The 23550-nt window shown below is 53.5% G+C and overlaps 1 protein-coding gene across 2 annotated transcripts; it reads left to right on the top strand.

The window, feature by feature from the left end:
* The first annotated feature begins 724 nt into the window (after positions 1-724).
* LOC146073621 (protein mono-ADP-ribosyltransferase PARP12-like) lies at positions 725-23299 on the top strand. 2 transcript variants are annotated; one of them, XM_083180925.1, is made up of 12 exons: positions 725-983; positions 7911-8046; positions 16630-16933; positions 17152-17235; positions 17389-17509; positions 18967-19135; positions 19913-20033; positions 20181-20277; positions 20926-21010; positions 21621-21748; positions 21843-21994; positions 22356-23299. In XM_083180925.1, the coding sequence occupies exons 1-12, from the start codon at positions 955-957 to the stop codon at positions 22667-22669; spliced, it is 1740 nt and encodes a 579-aa protein (XP_083037051.1). In that variant the 5' UTR covers positions 725-954; the 3' UTR covers positions 22670-23299. The 2 variants fall into 2 exon arrangements, with proteins under 2 accessions (XP_083037051.1, XP_083037049.1); XM_083180923.1 differs by lacking the exon at positions 725-983 and adding an exon at positions 2093-2640.
* Positions 23300-23550: the final 251 nt, after the last annotated feature.

A 23550-nucleotide genomic window follows, 5' to 3' on the forward strand; every position in this document is an offset into this window, starting at 1 on the left:
CACCGGCAATCGGGATCCCCCCCTGTCGGAGCACCGGCAGTCGGGATCTCCCCCCTGTCGGAGCACCGGCAGCCGGGATATCCCCCCGCCGGAGCACCGGCAGCCGGGATCCCCCCTGTCGGAGCAGCGGCAGTCGGGATTCCCCCCTGTCGGAGCAGCGGCAGTCGGGATCCCCCCTGTCGGAGCAGCGGCAGTCGGGATCCCCCCTTTCGGAGCACCGGCAGTCGGGATCCCCCCTTTCGGAGTACCGGCAGTCAGGATCCCCCCTGTCGGGCAGTCATCCGGCACCCTAACCGTATATAGGCCATTACCTAGGGGGCCCAGAACTATGGACACAGTGCTTTATGCTGGTTCTGTCTGCTGCTATTATAATGCTATAAAGCCTGCAATAAGAAGCACACAGTGAGCATTACATGGTGATGCACTACAGAGACTGTCAGCCTGTCAGGAGCAGCCTTTATAAGGATAGTGTATAGTCCTTTACCCCTCAGTCACAGTCAGTCAGTGACTGAAAACCGCGCATGCGCACTGGGTAGGTATCTGAGCGTTCTGTCCGCGCAAGCGCACTTGGTGTCTCCAAGGGGTTAAGTACCGCGCATGCGCACTGGGTTCCCTCAGGGCTGCACATGGAAGAGGGAGGAAGCAGGGGGCGGGTGTAGAGCGGCCAGGATGAAGCAAGGGGCGGGACGGGGGAGGAGCTCTTCACTCTCCCCGCCTTTCATTCAGTTTCGTTTCTCCGTCTGGTCAGGACTGTGTCACCCAGGTCAGGCGGCGCTGTTGTTGCCATAGGGGAGGAGGGACTGGGAGGTAAACCTGCGGCCGGGCGGGGCAGACCCGGCATCGCAGCACCCAGGGCACCGAGCAAGGGGCAGACCTGCAGGCCAGGGGGCATTTGGGGCAGAGAGGACTGTACGGGTTCACTGACTGGTAGGAAGTTTATGGAGGAAAACGGAGATGCTGGAGGCATATAGAGGACTGTGGGGGTAAGTGCAGAAAGGGGGCAGAAGGAGGACTGTAGGGGTAAGTACAAGAGGGGGCAGAGAGAGGACTGTGGGGTAGGTGCAGGAGGCGGCAGAAGGAGGACTGTAGGGGTAAGTACAGGAGGGGGGCAGAGAGAGGACTGTGGGGGTAAGTACAAGAGGGGGGCAGAAGGAGGACTGTGGGGGTAAGTACAGGAGGGGCAGAAGGAGGACTGTGGGGGTACAGGAGGGGGCAGAAGGAGGACTGTGGGGGTAAGTACAAGAGGGGGGCAGAAGGAGGACTGTGGGGGTAAGTACAGGAGGGGCAGAAGGAGGACTGCGGGGGTACAGGAGGGGGCAGAAGGAGGACTGTAGGGGTAAGTACAGGAGGGGGCAGAAGGAGGACTGTGGGGTAAGTGCAGAAAGGGGGCAGAGAGAGGACTGTGGGGGTAAGTGCAGAAAGGGGGCAGAAGGAGGACTGCGGGTGTAAGTACAGGAGGGGCAGAGAGAGGACTGTAGGGTAAGTACAGGAGGGGGCAGAAGGAGGACTGTGGGGTAAGTACAAGAGGGAGGCAGAGAGAGGACTGCGGGGGTAAGTACAGGAGGGGGGCAGAAGGAGAACTGCGGGTGTAAGTACAGGAGGGGGCAGAAGGAGGACTGTGGGGGTAAGTACAGGAGGGGGCAGAAGGAGGACTGCGGGGGTAAGTACAGGAGGGGCAGAGAGAGGACTGTAGGGTAAGTACAGGAGGGGGCAGAAGGAGGACTGTGGGGTAAGTACAAGAGGGAGGCAGAGAGAGGACTGTGGGGGTAAGTACAGGAGGGGGCAGAAGGAGGACTGCGGGGGTAAGTACAGGAGGGGGCAGAAGGAGGACTGGGGGTAAGTAAAGGAGGGGGGCAGAGAGAGGACTGTGGGGGTAAGTACAGGAGGGGGCAGAGAGAGGACTGTAGGGGTAAGTACAGGAGGGGGGCAGAGAGAGGACTGTAGGGGTAAGTACAGGAGGGGGGCAGAAGGAGGACTGTGGGGGTAAGTACAGGAGGGGGGCAGGAGGACTGTAGGGGTAAGTACAGGAGGGGTAGAGAGGACTGTGGGGGTAAGTACAGGAGGGGGGCAGAAAGAGGCCTGTAGGGGTAAGTACAGAAGGGGTAGAGAGGCCTGTAGGGGTAAGTACAGGAGGGGTAGAGAGGACTGTAGGGGTAAGTACAGACAGGAAGGGGTAAATATACGATGGTAGGGAGTACACAGTTGGGGTAGATAGAGGTGGCAGGGGGTGTGAGGCTCAGTACATAGAGAAGACTTGGGGTAAATGTGCCCAGCTCTCTGAGGGCACACCTAGTTGGTAGGGCGGCAATATATTACATATAAGGGTAGATAATTCCCATAGCGGAAGCCTCAGGACATGTCGGACTCCCTTTCCATGCGACTCTGTAAGGTGCTCTGCACCAATGGGGGCAGCATGGAGCTGTGGCAGCTGGGCAGGGCCCTGGGTCTCTCCTCTCAGAAGATGGCACAGCTGCTGGAGGCAGAAGAGGGTCGCACCCTGGTGACCAGGCAGCAGGGAAACAACCGATTGTGTGTATACGTTAGCAAACTGCGGATATGTGCGGACAGGAACCAGGAATGTGCTGGCAACTGCGACAGACTCCACCTGTGCCGCTACTACGTCCTGGGGGGCTGCACCAGGTGAGCTGGGGGCTATATACCTCATCCTGGGGGGCTGCACCAGGTGAGCTGGGGGCTATATACCTCATCCTGGGGCTGCAGCAGGTGAGCTGGGGACTATATACCTCATCCTGGGGGGCTGCACCAGGTGAGCTGGGAGCTATATACCTCATCCTGGGGGCTGCAGCAGGTGGGCTGGGGGCTATATACCTCATCCTGGGGGCTGCAGCAGGTGAGCTGGGGGCTATATATCTCATCCTGGGGGCTGCAGCAGGTGAGCTGGCGGCTATATACCTCATCCTGGGGGCTGCAGCAGGTGAGCTGGGGGCTATATACCTCATCCTGGGGCTGCACCAGGTGAGCTGGGGGCTATATATCTCATCCTGGGGGCTGCAGCAGGTGAGCTGGGGGCTATATACCTCATCCTGGGGGCTGCAGCAGGTGAGCTGGGGGTATATACCTCATCCTGATGGCTGCACCAGGTGAGCTGGGGGGTATATATCTCATCCTCATGGCTGCAGCAGGTGAGCTGGGAGCTATATACCTCATCCTGGGGGCGGCAGCAGGTGAGCTGGGGGGGTATATACCTCATCCTCATGGCTGCAGCAGGTGAGCTGGGGCTATATACCTCATCCTGATGGCTGCACCAGGTGAGCTGGGAGCTATATACCTCATCCTCATGGCTGCAGCAGGTGAGCTGGGGGTATATATCTCATCCTCATGGCTGCAGCAGGTGAGCTGGGAGCTATATACCTCATCCTCATGGCTGCAGCAGGTGAGCTGGGGAGTATATACCTCATCCTCATGGCTGCACCAGGTGAGCTGGGGCTATATACCTCATCCTCATGGCTGCACCAGGTGAGCTGGGAGCTATATACCTCATCCTGGGGGCTGCAGCAGGTGAGCTGGGAGCTATATACCTCACCCTGACAGCTGCACTAGGTGAGCTGGGGGTATATACCTCATCCTGGGGCTGCACCAGGTGAGCTGGGGGGTATATACCTCACGCTGACAGCTGCACCAGGTGAGCTGGGGGGTATATACCTCACCCTGACGGCTGCAGCAGGTGAGCTGGGGGGTATATACCTCATCCTCATGGCTGCAGCAGGTGAGCTGGGGGGTATATACCTCACCCTGACGGCTGCAGCAGGTGAGCTGGGGGATATATACCTCATCCTCATGGCTGCACCAGGTGAGCTGGGGCTATATACCTCATCCTCATGGCTGCACCAGGTGAGCTGGGAGCTATATACCTCACCCTGACGGCTGCAGCAGGTGAGCTGGGAGCTATATACCTCACCCTGATGGCTGCACCAGGTGAGCTGGGGGGTATATATCTCATCCTGGGGGCTGCAGCAGGTGAGCTGGGGGGTATATACCTCATCCTCATGGCTGCAGCAGGTGAGCTGGGGCTATATACCTCATCCTCATGGCTGCAGCAGGTGAGCTGGGAGCTATATACCTCATCCTCATGGCTGCACCAGGTGAGCTGGGGCTATATACCTCATCCTCATGGCTGCACCAGGTGAGCTGGGAGCTATATACCTCATCCTGGGGGCTGCAGCAGGTGAGCTGGGGGGTATATACCTCATCCTGGGGGCTGCAGCAGGTGAGCTGGGGCTATATACCTCATCCTGGGGGCTGCAGCAGGTGAGCTGGGGGGTATATACCTCATCCTGGGGGCTGCACCAGGTGAGCTGGGGCTTTATACCTCATCCTCATGGCTGCAGCAGGTGAGCTGGGGGGTATATACCTCACCCTGACGGCTGCAGCAGGTGAGCTGGGGGGTATATACCCCACCCTGACGGCTGCACCAGGTGAGCTGGGGGGTATATACCTCACCCTGACGGCTGCATCAGGTGAGCTGGGGGGTATATACCTCATCCTCATGGCTGCAGCAGGTGAGCTGGGGGGTATATACCTCACCCTGACGGCTGCAGCAGGTGAGCTGGGGGGTATATACCTCATCCTGAGGGCTGCAGCAGGTGAGGATGGGGCTATATACCTCATCCTCATGGCTGCAGCAGGTGAGCTGGGGGGTATATACCTCATCCTCATGGCTGCAGCAGGTGAGCTGGGGCTATATACCTCATCCTCATGGCTGCACCAGGTGAGCTGGGGGGTATATACCTCACCCTGACGGCTGCAGCAGGTGAGCTGGGGGGTATATTCCCCATCCTCATGGCTGCACCAGGTGAGCTGGGGGGTATATACCTCATCCTGATGGCTGCAGCAGGTGAGCTGGGGGGTATATTCCCCATCCTCATGGCTGCACCAGGTGAGCTGGGGGGTATATACCTCATCCTCATGGCTGCAGCAGGTGAGCTGAGATCTATATACCTCACCCTGGGGGCTGCAGCAGGTGAGCTGGGGGGTATATACCTCATCTTCATGGCTGCAGCAGGTGAACTGGGAGCTATATACCTCACCATGGGGGCTGCACCAGGTGAGCTGGGGGGTATATACCTCATCCTCATGGCTGCAGCAGGTGAACTGGGAGCTATATACCTCACCATGGGGGCTGCACCAGGTGAGCTGGGGGGTATATACCTCATCCTCATGGCTGCAGCAGGTGAGCTGAGATCTATATACCTCACCCTGGGGGCTGCAGCAGGTGAGCTGGGGGGTATATACCTCATCCTCATGGCTGCAGCAGGTGAACTGGGAGCTATATACCTCACCATGGGGGCTGCACCAGGTGAGCTGGGGGGTATATACCTCATCCTCATGGCTGCAGCAGGTGAACTGGGAGCTATATACCTCACCATGGGGGCTGCACCAGGTGAGCTGGGGGGTATATACCTCATCCTCATGGCTGCAGCAGGTGAGCTGAGATCTATATACCTCACCCTGGGGGCTGCAGCAGGTGAGCTGGGGGGTATATACCTCATCCTCATGGCTGCAGCAGGTGAACTGGGAGCTATATACCTCACCATGGGGGCTGCACCAGGTGAGCTGGGGGGTATATACCTCATCCTCATGGCTGCAGCAGGTGAACTGGGAGCTATATACCTCACCCTGGGGGCTGCAGCAGGTGAGCTGGGGGGTATATACCTCATCCTCATGGCTGCAGCAGGTGAACTGGGAGCTATATACCTCACCATGGGGGCTGCACCAGGTGAGCTGGGGGGTATATACCTCATCCTCATGGCTGCAGCAGGTGAGCTGAGATCTATATACCTCACCCTGGGGGCTGCACCAGGTGAGCTGGGGGGTATATACCTCATCCTCATGGCTGCAGCAGGTGAGCTGAGATCTATATACCTCACCCTGGGGGCTGCAGCAGGTGAGCTGGGGGGTATATACCTCATCCTCATGGCTGTAGCAGGTGAACTGGGAGCTATATACCTCACCATGGGGGCTGCACCAGGTGAGCTGGGGGGTATATACCTCACCCTGATGGCTGCACCAGGTGAGCTGAGATCTATATGTAAAGTGAAAAGAAAAATGTCTTTGGCGCTAGGGAATATGGTAGTGTAATGTGTCACCCTGCGGCCACCAGGCTGGAGGAATGCCAACCTCCTTTAATCAATGCACAAGAAAAAAAAAGCGTGGGGCGCTCAAAGGTCCACAAGGAAATTAAAATTTCTTAGACATACACACAATACAATACATATACAGACACAAAGTTATTACACATACATACACACAATACAATACATATACAGACACAAAGTTATTACACATACACACAATACAATACATATACAGACACAAAGTTATTACATATACCACCTAACGCTTCTTATGGATTTTTTGATCCTTTCAATAGATGTGAAGGCTGGTTTATATATGCGCAGCGCAGCCTCAGCTATAGTCAGCGGCAAATAACTTTGAAGCCATCCAGTAAGTAAATATATTGGGTATATTCCGGCCACACTGGTATAGTGCAACAATGGTACTTAAATAGACAATTATGTTACCTCCAATGGTGCCAATATCAGCAACAGTGTCCTTCCTTGTAGGAGAACGAGCAGCTCCTGCAGCAATAACCGCGCGCACAGAACCAGTGCAGCGAGCGGGCCATGGGTTGGAGTGCCGGCACCAGCTCCGTGAGGGCACCCGCCTCTCCTGGCTGTGTATTGTGGTGCGCCAAGTCTCCCTGGATCTCCCGTCTCCTGCACGTAGCTGTGACAGGCGTGCTTCGGCCTCGACGCTCTGCCACCGCTTCTGAGGTTAGCCGCTGGGAGAGGGACGTTCACTCGGGTATGGGAGAGAACGTGTTGCCGGGTGACACTTGCAGACTCCTCTGAGAACGCGTTTCGCTGCTCTCTGGGCTCTTGACTTGAAAAAGCCACCCAGAGCGGCGAAACGCATTCTGCCAATGCTGTGGCAGAGCGTCAGGAGCCCGTTTCAGAGGAGTTTGCAAGTGGCACCCGGTAACACGTGCACCCCCACACCCGAGTGCACGTCTACCTCCCAGCGGCTAACCAGAGCAGCGCTGTCAAGGCCGAAGCATGCCTGTCACAGCTACGTGCAGGAGACGGGAGATCCAGGGAGACTTGGCGCACCGCAATACATACACAGCCAGGAGAGGCGGGTGCCCTCACGGATACATATACAGCCAGGAGAGGCAGATGCCCTCACGGATACATATACAGCCAGGAGAGGCAGATGCCCTCACGGATACATATACAGCCAGGAGAGGCAGATGCCCTCACGGATACATATACAGCCAGGAGAGGCAGATGCCCTCACGGAGCTAGGGCCGCCACTCCAACCCACGGCCCGCTCGCTGCACTGGTTCTGTGTGAGCGGTTATCGCTGCAGGAGCTGCTCATTCTCCTACAAGGAAGGACACTGTTGCTGATATTGGCACCATTGGAGGTAACATAATTGTCTATTTAAGAACCATAAACAGAGACATTGTTGCACTATACCAGTTTGGCCGGAATATACCCAATATATTTACTTACTGGATGGCTTCAAAGTTATTTGCCGCTGACTATAGCTGAGGCTGCACTGCGCAGATATAAACCAGCCTTCACATTGACTGTCTATTGAAAGGATCAAAAAATCCATAAGAAGCATTAGGAGGTATACCGGTATGTAATAACTTTGTGTATATCATATGTATTGTATTGTGTCTAATAAAGTTACATTTCTTTGTGGACCTTTGAGCGCCCCACGCTTCTTTATTCTTGTGAGATCTATATGTAACCTGGCGACTGCTTCTATAGGATATCCGCATAGTGGCGATGGTTTCCGATAGTCTGTGTTAGAGCGGACCCCGAAGCACAAGCAGCGGGCTCGCAGACCAGCCTAACGTCATTTCCTCTGTTATACCACAGGTCGCACTGTAAGTTTAATCACTCCATCGTTCAGGAGCAGATCACCCACGTGTTACAGCAGCACCTGCTCGCGGGCCTGACCATTACGGAGCTCCGCCCCCTATTATTACAGAACGACCCCAACCTCCTGCCCGATGTAAGTACCGAGGTGAATCCGTCACACAGCGGCTTTTATTTAGCTGGGTCTGTCAGATCTCAGTATTAAGATATTGGTGTATAATAATCATGTTGCAGAATCCCCTCTTCTCGCAGAGATCACCTGATCTCCCGTCCTGTCCATTGGTCCCCTTTCCAGCACATTGGTCAGATCTCAGCTGGTGAGACCCTTCACTCAGATCAGCCATGTAAGGTCCCGGCTCACAAGTGCTGTTCCCTGGCCTACTGGTGGTGGTGGTTACAGCTTATTACAGCTAACGTTACGTGGTCAGCGTTGTGTCAGCGCTTATTACATTGTGTGGGAACCATTGACCATTTTAACCTGCCTGACATGACCGGTGTGAATGTGTTCCTGAAACACCCCCACTATCCACGCCAGCCCGAAGTGTGGCAAGCGAATGTGGTACGCGTCCTCCCAACTTGTTCATACCCCCACTATCCACGTTGGCGTGGAGTTGACTTTATAGAGTGTGGCGAGCCTCCGAGCCCAAAGTGTGGCAAGCGAATGTGGTCAAGTGATCCGCGTCCCCTCGCGGGGCTCGGTAGCTCGCTGCGTTGGCCACACTTTATAAATTCAACTCCTCGCAACGTGGATAGTGGGAGTATGAACAAGTCAGGAGGACGCGTACCACGCTTCGGGCTGGCATAGACAGTGGGGGTTTGAAATGGAGGCATTTGCCAGTATGTAACACGGAGCACCGCACCCCCTGCTACCGAACCCCTAACCCTGTCCGCAGGGTTGCCGTACCCTGCGGCAATCGTTACTGAGACGCATAAGCATCTGAGGCGCTCGTGCGTCTCAGGCAGATGGAGCACCCCTCCACCGGCGTCCACCAGCGAAGGGGATCTGCCGGTTACCGGCGCTGTGTGAGAAGCGCTCACTAGGCTTACCAGGGATGCCGGGGACAGAGCTGCAGCTCCCGGGGACAGTACGGTGACTACGCTAGGCTATGCTGAAAACGTAGCATAGCCTGGCGCCGTGATCATACACAAGAACCGAATTTGCATTAGGACATAGAATGTGACGACAGGTAAGAACCCCTTGGCCCATCTGCCCAGCGAACCTATTGTATCTTTAAGCTGGGTACACACTTGACCACGATATCGTTACCTATTTCCGCAGAACTCCCAGGCTAATGTAATAGTGCAGATGTCATTCAGTGACGTCACAGCGCAGTCTCTGACAGTATAGGGGGTATTATCATTCAGTGACGTCACAGCGCAGTCTCTGACAGTATAGGGGGTATTATCATTCAGTGACGTCACAGCGCAGTCTCTGACAGTATAGGGGGTATTATCATTCAGTGATGTCACAGCGCAGTCTGACAGTATAGGGGGTATTATCATTCAGTGACGTCACAGCGCAGTCTCTGACAGTATAGGGGGTATTATCATTCAGTGACGTCACAGCGCAGTCTCTGACAGTATAGGGGGTATTATCATTCAGTGACGTCACAGCGCAGTCTCTGACAGTATAGGGGGTATTATCATTCAGTGACGTCACAGCGCAGTCTCTGACAGTATAGGGGGTATTATCATTCAGTGACGTCACAGCGCAGTCTCTGACAGTATAGGGGGTATTATCATTCAGTGACGTCACAGCGCAGTCTCTGACAGTATAGGGGGTATTATCATTCAGTGACGTCACAGCGCAGTCTCTGACAGTATAGGGGGTATTATCATTCAGTGACGTCACAGCGCAGTCTCTGACAGTATAGGGGGTATTATCATTCAGTGACGTCACAGCGCAGTCTCTGACAGTATAGGGGGTATTATCATTCAGTGACGTCACAGCGCAGTCTCTGACAGTATAGGGGGTATTATCATTCAGTGACGTCACAGCGCAGTCTCTGACAGTATAGGGGGTATTATCATTCAGTGACGTCACAGCGCAGTCTCTGACAGTATAGGGGGTATTATCATTCACAGACGTCACAGCGCAGTCTCTGACAGTATAGGGGGTATTATCATTCAGTGACGTCACCGCGCAGTCTCTGACAGTATAGGGGGTATTATCATTCAGTGACGTCACAGCGCAGTGTCTGACAGTATCGGGGGTATTATCATTCAGTGACGTCACAGCGCAGTCTCTGACAGTATCGGGGGTATTATCATTCAGTGACGTCACAGCGCAGTCTCTGACAGTATAGGGGGTATTATCATTCAGTGACGTCACAGCGCAGTCTCTGACAGTATAGGGGGTATTATCATTCAGTGACGTCACAGCGCAGTCTCTGACAGTATAGGGGGTATTATCATTCAGTGACGTCACAGCGCAGTCTCTGACAGTATCGGGGGTATTATCATTCAGTGACGTCACAGCGCAGTCTCTGACAGTATCGGGGGTATTATCATTCAGTGACATCACAGCGCAGTCTCTGACAGTATAGGGGTATTATCATTCAGTGACGTCACAGCGCAGTCTCTGACAGTATCGGGGGTATTATCATTCAGTGACATCACAGCGCAGTCTCTGACAGTATAGGGGGTATTATCATTCAGTGACATCACAGCGCAGTCTCTGACAGTATAGGGGGTATTATCATTCAGTGACGTCACCGCGCAGTCTCTGACAGTATAGGGGGTATTATCATTCAGTGACGTCACAGCGCAGTCTCTGACAGTATAGGGGGTATTATCATTCAGTGACGTCACAGCGCAGTCTCTGACAGTATCGGGGGTATTATCATTCAGTGACATCACAGCGCAGTCTCTGACAGTATAGGGGGTATTATCATTCAGTGACATCACAGCGCAGTCTCTGACAGTATAGGGGGTATTATCATTCAGTGACGTCACCGCGCAGTCTCTGACAGTATAGGGGGTATTATCATTCAGTGACGTCACAGCGCAGTCTCTGACAGTATAGGGGGTATTATCATTCAGTGACGTCACAGCGCAGTCTCTGACAGTATCGGGGGTATTATCATTCAGTGACATCACAGCGCAGTCTCTGACAGTATAGGGGGTATTATCATTCAGTGACATCACAGCGCAGTCTCTGACAGTATAGGGGGTATTATCATTCAGTGACGTCACCGCGCAGTCTCTGACAGTATAGGGGGTATTATCATTCAGTGACGAAGTTCCAACACTCTGAATCCCGGAATGAATACCCCCCATAGTCAACATTGAGCTGCACGTACAGACGATGGAGAACATCATTAAGGACCTGCGGGAGCATCGTTAACGACATAGTGCGCACACACTAGACCATATGCACCGATACATTGTTACCAATATCGTTATCGTTTGCAGACTTAGTCTAGCTGTAGTTCTTTGTTTCCTGGTTTATGCTCCTTCCTTATGATTACTCCCCCCGCATTGTTCCCTGTGAGGATCCGGGGGAGGCAATATCTCCGTGTCCTTGGGTGTGAGATAGGCGCAGAGATACTTTTCAGAATGCAGAATATGGGGGAGGATATGGGACAAAACCTCTCAGTTAACCCTTTAGTCACATATTTGAAGGAGACGGGTTTATGTTCAGACAGCTGGATGAGCGGAGGGGGCCCCCTCTGGTTCCAAATACCGTATGGTTTTCTGACATTTGGTGCATGCATTTGTAGGTAGTTATACCGTGGCCCAAACTGCGCAGATAGTCATTTTGTGGTTGCGCCAAATCATGGCCTCATATGAGGCCACGTGTCTGGACAGCGCATATCGTACGCGGCAGGTCCTGTGTGTGTGTCTCTCTCTGCACCGTCAGTATATGCCAGTCTGGGCGTATATAGGGGGTTATTCAGACCTGATTGCTCGGCTGTTAATTTGTAGAGCTGACTTCCCCTCACACACCTGGCCACACCTGTGTATTACCTGACACTCCCAGATAACAGCGGCTCCCCATGTAATGATTCCCCAGTGTGTGCAGTCTGTGTGTAGCCCAGGACTTACTCAGCGGCTGTGATAGAATCAGGCTGATCGGGGGCGGAGCTGACATCACATGACTTCCCCTCACACACCTGGCCACACCCGTGTATTACCTGACACTCCCAGATAACAGCCGCTCACCATGTAATGATTCCCCAGTGTGTGCAGTCTGTGCGTAGCCCAGGACTTACTCAGCGGCTGTGATAGAATCAGGCTGATTGGGGGCGGAGCTGACATCACATGACTTCCCCTCACACACCTGGCCACGCCTGCGTATTACCTGATACTCCCAGATAACAGCCGCTCACCATGTAATGATTCCCCAGTGTGTGCAGTCTGTGTGTAGCCCAGGACTTACTCAGCGGCTGTGATAGAATCAGGCTGATCAGGGGCGGAGCTGACATCACATGACTTCCCCTCACACACCTGGCCACGCCTGCGTATTACCTGACACTCCCAGATAACAGCCGCTCACCATGTAATGATTCCCCAGTGTGTGCAGTGTGTGTGTAGCCCAGGACTTACTCAGCGGCTGTGATAGAATCAGGCTGATCGGGGGCGGAGCTGACATCACATGACTTCCCCTCACACACCTGGCCACGCCTGCGTATTACCTGACACTCCCAGATAACAGCCGCTCACCATGTAATAATTCCCCAGTGTGTGCAGTGTGTGCGTAGCCCAGGACTTACTCAGCGGCTGTGATAGAATCAGGCTGATCAGGGGTGGAGCTGATGTCACATGACTTCCCCTCACACACCTGGCCACACCTGCGTATTCCCTGACACTCCCAGATAACAGCCGCTCACCATGTAATGATTCCCCAGTGTGTGTGTAGCCCAGGACTTACTCAGCGGCTGCCATAGAATCAGGCTGATCGGGGGTGGAGCTAATGTCACATGACTTCCCCTCACACACCTGGCCACGCCTGCATATTACCTGACACTCCCAGATAACAGCCGCTCACCATGTAATAATTCCCCAGTGTGTGCAGTGTGTGTGTAGCCCAGGACTTACTCAGCGGCTGTGATAGAATCAGGCTGATCAGGGGCGGAGCTGACATCACATGACTTCCCCTCACACACCTGGCCACGCCTGCGTATTACCTGACACTCCCAGATAACAGCCGCTCACCATGTAATGATTCCCCAGTGTGTGCAGTGTGTGTGTAGCCCAGGACTTACTCAGCGGCTGTGATAGAATCAGGCTGATCGGGGGCGGAGCTGACATCACATGACTTCCCCTCACACACCTGGCCACGCCTGCGTATTACCTGACACTCCCAGATAACAGCCACTCACCATGTAATGATTCCCCAGTGTGTGCAGTGTGTGCGTAGCCCAGGACTTACTCAGCGGCTGTGATAGAATCAGGCTGATCAGGGGTGGAGCTGATGTCACATGACTTCCCCTCACACACCTGGCCACTCCTGCGTATTCCCTGACACTCCCAGATAACAGCCGCTCACCATGTAATAATTCCCCAGTGTGTGCAGTGTGTGCGTAGCCCAGGACTTACTCAGCGGCTGTGATAGAATCAGGCTGATCAGGGGTGGAGCTGATGTCACATGACTTCCCCTCACACACCTGGCCACACCTGCGTATTCCCTGACACTCCCAGATAACAGCCGCTCACCATGTAATGATTCCCCAGTGTGTGTGTAGCCCAGGACTTACTCAGCGGCTGCCATAGAATCAGGCTGATCGGGGGTGGAGCTAATGTCACATGACTTCCCCTCACACACCTGGCCACGCCTGCATATTACCTGACACTCCCAGATAACAGCCGCTCACCATGTAATAATTCCCCAGTGTGTGCAGTGTGTGTGTAGCCCAGGACTTACTCAGCGGCTGTGATAGAATCAGGCTGATCGGGGGCGGAGCTGACATCACATGACTTCCCCTCATACACCTGGCCACGCCTGCGTATTACCTGACACTCCCAGATAACAGCCGCTCACCATGTAATAATTCCCCAGTGTGTGCAGTGTGTGTGTAGCCCAGGACTTACTCAGCGGCTGTGATAGAATCAGGCTGATCGGGGGCGGAGCTGATGTCACATGACTTCCCCTCACACACCTGGCCACGCCTGCATATTACCTGACACTCCCAGATAACAGCCGCTCACCATGTAATGATTCCCCAGTGTGTGCAGTGTGTCTGTAGCCCAGGACTTACTCAGCGGCTGTGATAGGAACAGGCTGATCAGGGGAGGAGCTGATGTCACATGACTTCCCCTCACACACCTGGCCACGCCTGTGTATTACCTGACACTCCCAGATAACAGCCGCTCACCATGTAATGATTCCCCAGTGTGTGCGTAGCCCAGGACTTACTCAGCGGCTGGGATAGAATCAGGCTGATCGGGGGAGGAGCTGATGTCACATGACTTCCCCTCACACACCTGGCCACGCCTGTGTATTACCTGACACTCCCAGATAACAGCCGCTCACCATGTAATGATTCCCCAGTGTGTGCGTAGCCCAGGACTTACTCAGCGGCTGGGATAGAATCAGGCTGATCGGGGGTGGAGCTGATGTCACATGACTTCCCCTCACACACCTGCGTATTACCTGACACTCCCAGATAACAGCCGCTCACCATGTAATGATTCCCCAGTGTGTGCAGTCTGTGTGTAGCCCAGGACTTACTCAGCGGCTGTGATAGAATCAGGCTGATCGGGGGTGGAGCTGATGTCACATGACTTCCCCTCACACACCTGGCCACGCCTGCGTATTACCTGACACTCCCAGATAACAGCCGCTCACCATGTAATGATTCCCCAGTGTGTGCGTAGCCCAGGACTTACTCAGCGGCTGGGATAGAATCAGGCTGATCGGGGGCGGAGCTGACATCACATGACTTCCCCTCATACACCTGGCCACGCCTGCATTATCCCTGACACTCCCAGATAACAGCCGCTCACCATGTAATGATTCCCCAGTGTGTGCAGTCTGTGCGTAGCCCAGGACTTACTCAGCGGCTGTGATAGAATCAGGCTGATCGGGGGCGGAGCTGACATCACATGACTTCCCCTCACACACCTGGCCACGCCTGCGTATTCCCTGACACTCCCAGATAACAGCCGCTCACCATGTAATGATTCCCCAGTGTGTGCAGTCTGTGTGTAACCCAGGACTTACTCAGTGGCTGTGATAGAATCAGGCTGATCGGGGGCGGAGCTGATGTCACATGACTTCCCCTCACACACCTGGCCACGCCTGCGTATTCCCTGACACTCCCAGATAACAGCTGCTCACCATGTAATGATTCCCCAGTGTGTGCAGTGTGTGCATAGCCCAGGACTTACTCAGCGGCTGTGATAGAATCAGGCTGATCGGGGGCGGAGCTGATGTCACATGACTTCCCCTCACACACCTGGCCACGCCTGCGTATTCCCTGACACTCCCAGATAACAGCCGCTCACCATGTAATGATTCCCCAGTGTGTGCAGTGTGTGCATAGCCCAGGACTTACTCAGCGGCTGTGATAGAATCAGGCTGATCGGGGGCGGAGCTGATGTCACATGACTTCCCCTCACACACCTGGCCACGCCTGCGTATTCCCTGACACTCCCAGATAACAGCCGCTCACCATGTAATGATTCCCCAGTGTGTGCAGTCTGTGCGTAGCCCAGGACTTACTCAGCGGCTGTGATAGAATCAGGCTGATTGGGGGCGGAGCTGATGTCACATGACTTCCCCTCACACACCTGGCCACACCTGCATATTACCTGACACTCCCAGATAACAGCCGCTCACCATGTAATGATTCCCCAGTGTGTGCAGTGTGTGCATAGCCCAGGACTTACTCAGCGGCTGTGATAGAATCAGGCTGATCGGGGGCGGAGCTGATGTCACATGACTTCCCCTCACACACCTGGCCACGCCTGCGTATTCCCTGACACTCCCAGATAACAGCCGCTCACCATGTAATGATTCCCCAGTGTGTGCAGTCTGTGTGTAACCCAGGACTTACTCAGCGGCTGTGATAGAATCAGGCTGATCGGGGGCGGAGCTGATGTCACATGACTTCCCCTCACACACCTGGCCACGCCTGCGTATTCCCTGACACTCCCAGATAACAGCCGCTCACCATGTAATGATTCCCCAGTGTGTGCAGTCTGTGCGTAGCCCAGGACTTACTCAGCGGCGTGTGATAGGATCAGGCTGATCAGGGGCGGAGCTGATGTCACATGACTTCCCCTCACACACCTGGCCACACCTGCGTATTCCCTGACACTCCCAGATAACAGCCGCTCACCATGTAATGATTCCCCAGTGTGTGCAGTCTGTGTGTAACCCAGGACTTACTCAGCGGCTGTGATAGAATCAGGCTGATCGGGGGCGGAGCTGATGTCACATGACTTCCCCTCACACACCTGGCCACGCCTGCGTATTCCCTGACACTCCCAGATAACAGCCGCTCACCATGTAATGATTCCCCAGTGTGTGCAGTCTGTGCGTAGCCCAGGACTTACTCAGCGGCGTGTGATAGGATCAGGCTGATCAGGGGCGGAGCTGACGTCACATGACTTCCCCTCACACACCTGGACACTCCCAGAAAATGTCCGGTTACCACTCAAACATCAGCATCCTGTCAGTCACCTTGCCAACGCCCCAAAAAAATAAAAATAAGGCAGCTGGGTGCTATTGCAGGAAGGTTTGAATAACCCCCATCATCTCTCTCTCCTGCAGGTCTGTTTGCATTATAACCGCGGAGAAGGCCCTCACGGTTCCTGCACCTACAAAGCCAGCTGCAGCAAGCTGCACATCTGTCAGCACTTCCTCCAAGACGACTGCAAGTTCGGAGGCAGCTGCAGGAGGTCCCATAACCTGGCTGCGGAGGAGACGATACAGAAACTGATGAAATGGGGGCTGGCCGCCAGCATTGTGCCGGAGATCCTGGAAATTTACCTCAACGCCAACGCTATAAAGAACGGCACTAATGCTCCTCCGGAAACGGCAATTAGATCCCCGGCTAAGGAGGGCAAGCGTCCAGGTTTGTTTGGGGCGACGGTTCTGTGACGCACCGCCATCTTGTACCTCTCTCCCTGGCACAGAGCTCGGAACGCACACAGAAAGCAGAGACCCACGACACGGTATCATGAGGTCATAAATGGGGTTCTGCGGCTCTAGCCCTGTGTGCCTGGTGCGGGAACGGTACCCCGGAACTGGGCGAGGGCAAAAGTAATGATAACCGAACTGTTTCTTCCGCAGCCTCAGCCAGACCCCAGAAATCAGCCGAGCAGCCGATAGAGGAAATCTGCTTGTACTTTGCATTAAACAGCTGCAGCTTCAACGGTGAGACCCAGAAGACACCCCCCCCCCCCCCACACACACACACCATATCTGTGCACGTGACCCCCCACCCCCACATCGCAGCTTTTCTATGATGCGGAACAACAATACAATGTGGCAGAATGTTGGGTAACTGGCTTTTGTCCGGTGTTACAGAAAGGTGCTTGCGGGAACATTATCACCTTCCGTATCGCTGGCAGGTCTGCGTGGACGCTACGTGGGAGGACTTACCGGGTATGGAGAGCATTGAGGAGGCATACTGTGACCCCAACACCAGGTATTGGACCTTATTCTGGTTCGTTCTCACAGCGACCAATGTTGTGCAGCCGCATTTCTGCACATGTGCATATACCAGGTACACGGGGCATCGGCGGATAGTCTCACCCATGGCTAAACCCAGCGTTTCATGGGCATTCCCATGGAATTCGACGGGTGACGTGGGCAGGCAGCTGTCATCACCGAAAGTCAGCTGACCCCGAATTTCTGTGCGCACATATATATAAGTGACCTGAGTCTGGCCTCAATCGGCCGATCTCGGACGCAGAGTTGGACGTCATTTGATTTGATTTAAATTGTAACTACTGTTGATTACTATGTTGTGTTCGTGTAATAGGTCACAGAAAATGTCAGCATTATGTAACCAAATAGGGTGACTGGGTACTCTTTACCTAGAACGGCGCCCGCGATTCTAATCGGGGGTAAAAAATCGCGGTCATCGCGGGTAAATCGCGGGTACATAAAAATCGTGTACCCGCGATCACCGCGATTTTCCCATAGGGAACAATGTTAAAAAGCCTGATTGACCGCGATTTTACTTTAAAATGCCTCAATGCCCGCGATTTTCACATAGGAATCAATGTTAAATGGGCTACAGAGCCCAAATAGTCACAATTAACCCTTAAATGTCACCCCAATTTTTGTACGCCACCCCACGATCCACGCCAACCCGAAGCGTGGCGAGCGCAGCGAGCCCGCGAGGGGCGGCGGTACGCGTCCTCCGACCTTTTCATGCCCTACTATCCACGTCGGCGTGGTGTGAGAATAGAATAGTGTGGCGAGCGCAGCGAGCCACCGAGCCCGAAGCGTGGCGAGCGCAGCGAGCCCCGCGAGGGGACGCGGATACCTTCACAGTTATACGCGTCCCCTCGCGGGCTTCACAGGTATCCGTGGCGAAAAGCGGACACCTGTGAAGCCCGCGAGGGGACGCGTTTACCTGTGAAGGTATCCGCGTCCCCTCGCGGGGCTCGCCACGCTTCGGGCTCGGTGGCTCGCTACGCTCGCCACACTATTCTATTCTCAACTCCACGCCGACGTGGATAGTAGGGCATGAAAAGGTCGGAGGACGCGTACCGCCGCCCCTCGCGGGCTCGCTGCGCTCGCCACGCTTCGGGTTGGCGTGGATCGTGGGGTGGCGTACAAAAATTGGGGGGACATTTAAGGGTTAATTCTGCCTATTTGGGCTCTGTAGCCCATTTAACATTGATTCCTATGTGAAAATCGCGGGCATTGAATGCAAAATCGCGGTCAATCAGGCTTTTTAACAGTGATCGCGGGCATCGCGGTGATCGCGGGCATCGCGTCGCGGCCATTTATGTACTGCCCGCGATGTCGCGATCACCGCGATGGGCGCCGTTTTAGGTAAAGAGTACCGGTGACTGTCCCGGTTGGGTGCAGTTTCTTGTGCTAGCCTGTAGAGGGCGCTGTAGTGTAACCATGATGTATCCCCGCTTACAGAAAGACGGTGAAGCACATAAACTTTGATGCCATGACGTTCAAGAGCGGGAAGATAAGGCGCCTCTCCACACCGTCCTCCGCCTCCAAGCCGCCTCATTTCATCCTGACCACCGAGTGGCGCTGGTACTGGAGGGATGAATGCAAGAAGTGGATTGAGTATGGCCAGGAGGTAAATAACAGCCTACGCTCTGGTCTCACAATCATTCCTTAGTGCGTTTGTTCCCTATTTGCTCTGTATTATCCAGATGGAATGAGAATAGATTGGTTTTTGTATATTAGGGAAAGTAAGACTTGTCCTGGGGTACTGACGGTGGGTGCTGTCCACAAAGCCTGGGGGGGGGGGGGGGGGGGGGGCTGCTCCTTCCTTCCCCGAGCCAGGGCTGGGTCTGACCGGGCAGCCACATAATTCTGGGGGGAGGGGGCTCATACAAATGTCTTGCACCCTCAATTACAGGCGCTGCACGTCAAGCGAGTAAGACTTCCGTAGACACTACTATTCCGTGCCCGCTTGGCCTGCACCGGTTTACACCGTATATGCAGCAAGGGTCCGCAGGTCGATGCCCCCAGTACACTCTCGGTCATTTGTAAGCATCCTGTAACCATGTTTGTAGTACTACAAGTGTCAGCATACACATGGCTGTCATGGTATGTTTGCACTTAAGGAACTACAAGTTCCTAGCTTGCACTGGGAGCCAGAGACGACTTGACTTTGTAGTTCTCAATATTATGGCACCCGACACCCAGGGATACGGGTGAGGGTCATTATGGGTAAGCTAGCTTTCCCGTAGGGAATTCAGTCCCATGTTGCGGGCTGGGGCTGCTGGTAGGGGGACCCCTGCTACAGTATCACCAGCCCCACCCCAATACTGCACCGTGTATGCTCTTCTGTTTGTCCAGCACCTTAGTCACTAGACTCCAGATCTAAGCTCATTTTGTTTTGCAACAGACGGACGGCCACAAATCTTCCACCATCACCAGCCGGGACCTAGAGAATGTTTTCCTGTCTGATAAGACGACCAACATTCAGTTCAAGGCCGGGAAGCAGGATTACGTGCTGAGCTTTAAAGGTATAGATCACCGGTGTCTGCTATAACAGCGCTCGCTGCGGACAATACACAGTCTCTGCACCAAACTCTCTGTTCCTGTACTTATTGTGTTTCTGTCCCTTGTCTGACATCGGCCACCCTGGCTTACTCCATCTTTGCCTCTCCCAGACATGGTGCAGAGGAACACGCGCTTCGGAACAGAACGGGACGTGTGTCGGAGACCTAAGTTTGTGTCTGCGGAGGACGTGAGGAAGATGAAAATGAAGTAAGTGTACATGGCGGTGGTTCTAGGATCTGTATTATGTCCCCTCCCCCTTTCTCAGAGCAACACCGATGTAAATACAATATTCAGTAACAAATACATATAGAGGTGTATTCAATGTGGTCGGCGGGGATTGCAGAAAACAAGCGATCCTCGCCGTTTAACCCCCGTGCCGGCCGCTCGCCCTATTCAACATTCCAGGGGAAAATCCTCGCTGTCAGAGGACGGCGAGGATTCCCCCAAACAGCGAGGCTCGTTGCATTTAGCCACGAGTCTCGCTGTTTTAGCGCCCGCATGCGCTGTTTCTCCCTCGCTCCAAAAACGGAGCAAGGGGAAACAGCGTATGCAGGGGGGGGGGGGGGTAGTTGAATACGGACCCTGCGAGCTGTGACAGCGAGCAGGCAGCACTGTCACAGCTCGCCCCCAGCATTGAATACTGCCCCTAATGTCTTCATTCTCCCATCCCTGAACCATTATTGGTCAGCCTTCTTATACTACTAGAATGCTGCGGAGTCCGGCTACTTTGTATAGAGCGTCCCCACCAATATGGAATGGGCTTATGTACAATGAGGCACGAGCCACCGCAGCAGAGGGGGATTTGATATTGAATGTTGGGCGCTGAAGAACTAATGGAATCTTTCTGTGTTCCAGGAAGTCTGACTCTTCTAAAACAAATAACGATAAGTCCACACCTACACACTGGGACAAAGGGCAGGTCCCAGAAGTGGGATACACGGTGAGTAGGTGGAACAGCCTTGTGATACAGCGAGCGGTCACTAGGGGGCGCTGTTACAGCAGTCTGTAGCTGATATTGGCTTGCAGCTGGGTTTTTTTTTTACTTTATTATTGAAGCATCATGTGTCACATACAGACATTGTAAGGGTTAAAGGTACAATTAACAAATACAGCAATAATCACAGAGAACTATGTAGTACATAGGTAATGGAGAGTCATAATAATCGAGCAATAACCCAATAGGCTCAATCATACAAAAGTCTGTTATAATAGAGATTAAGATAACGTATCAAAACTGTGAGAACTGTATAAGATAGGAGCCGGGCCTACTGCTTGTCTACTTACTGTCCATGTGGACTTCTCAGGACTGACTGCAGGGCACATTTTGTTTGCCAATGGACATAATCATGCTGCAGTGCAGGGGGGCAGATTCAAACTGAAATCTGAATTGCAGCGTAAAAATAAAACAGCCACTATTTATCATGCACAGAAACAAAGTAACTCTCTCTCACCTGAGTTAGTCCCACCTGCAGCGCAGCATATGTATAACGAAACACACAGACAATATTGTCTCATGTAAAAAACTGAAGCTTCTGCTCCTGTTTCCGCAGCTGGTGCCCCTGAGCCGGGCGTCGGAGGAGTACAAGACGATCGAGACCATGCTTCTCCGCACCCTAGACTACCAGATCAAGAGTATTGAGAGGATTCAGAATCCGGCGCTCTGGGAGGTTTACCAGTGGTGGGTGTGAGCGCCCCCTGGCGGGAGCTCCATGTATTGCGGCCGCTTCCATTGCCTCACTCCTGCAGCGTTAGTAATAGATCATTTCTTACAGGCAGAAAGAGCAGATGAAGAAGCAGAACGGGGGGAAGGAGGTGGACGAACGGCAGTTGTTTCACGGCACCAGCAGTAACCTGGTGGACGCCATCTGCCAACAGAACTTTGACTGGCGCATCTGTGGGGTTCATGGCACAGCGTATGGGAAAGGTGAGGAATGCGTCTTAGGGTAGGGCTCCCCCATTCCCTACCTCCAACCCTTGTTGGAAAATACATAAAAATATTGTACTACTGTATATCACATATAGACAATATGATGTTCTCCAGATGCTGTTGAACTATAAGTCCCAGCAAGCCCACATTAGCTGGAGAAGCCACAGTTGCTCAAGAACTACCTTAGAATCTCCCGTATTAATGTGTGATGTCATTTGCCGAGGCCCCGCCTCCCGCTGAGATGTCATTTGCCGAGGCCCCGCCTCCCGCTGAGATGTCATTTGCCGAGGCCCCGCCTCCCGCTGAGCCAGTAATGTACAAGGTCCTCCCAGTTTCTGACTTCCTGTCCCTCTTGTAGGCAGCTACTTCGCCAGAGACGCCTCCTATTCCCATCAGTACAGCAGCCACGCAGACCGCCACCAATACGTCATCTTCGTGGCCCGGGTGCTGGTGGGAGACTTTATCCGTGGATCCTCCTCCTACCTACGCCCGCCTGCCAAATCGGCCTCCTCCTCGAGCTTCTACGACAGCTGTGTTGACAGTGAGCGTAACCCATCGATATTCGTCCTCTTTGAAAAGCATCAGATATACCCGGAATACCTCATCAGGTACACGGAACAGCAGAAGGGCCTGTCCGGGCTGAGGGCACTGCTGGGTAAGGGTCGGATATGACCCAGATTGTCGGCATAATCTGATCGTAGTGCGTCGTCATAACCACAGAATGCTTAGATCATATAGAAAACACTAGAGCCTCCATCTACTGAGGTTGTTGTAGACCGCTGCTGCCATGCTGGAAATCTTCTGTACTCGTAGCGGTTATTATACCGCCGCAACATAATCAGGCACCTCTACTGGCAGCAAACGTACATAGACGCAGCAAACGTTTTTGTATATTAAGGTTTTAAATCACTAATAACAATGTATAGCAGTCACTCCGGTTTGTCTAGAATTTTAAATGTTTTTTTTAGTTTTGTTTTTAAAGAATATATTCAAGAGATTTCTGTATTGTCCTTAACGGTTTAGTTCATGGATTTAGGGCATAACATACGAAGCCTCACTGTCTGCATTTATGACCCATGTCGCGTTGGTGTGGGTAAACGGTTAATGAACGAAGATAAGGCCGAGATGTTACTGGGCTACATACTGAGATGTCGCCTCTCTGTTCCGCCACTGCGGACCGATACAGACAGGAAGTCACGTACATCGGGGCTGTGCCTACTGAATCTTCTACCGATTGTTTAGTGTTTCTACAGTTTTGCGAACAATTTCTATTTCCTTAATTAAATGGCTTTACCAACCTTACAGAGTGGTGCGACTGCTGGTACTAATATCTGCCAGAAGGTATATGGGCAAGTGTCAGCCTAACGTGGCACAGTCAAGGTTATCAAGGCCAGAAATATTCAGATTTTGTTGAACTAAGGTCCATACAACAGTAATGAAAAAAACATCCAAACGGGTTTTAAAATAATTTTCTAATGGGGACAGGAGCTGAGAGCACTTCCACAGTAAGAGGAGAAATTACTAATTCCAAAAATGAAGGGCACCGCGCTCAG

Source organism: Crinia signifera, chromosome 4 (assembly GCF_055691185.1).
Source record: "Crinia signifera chromosome 4, ASM5569118v1, whole genome shotgun sequence".
NCBI classification, from domain to species: Eukaryota; Metazoa; Chordata; class Amphibia; order Anura; family Myobatrachidae; genus Crinia; species Crinia signifera.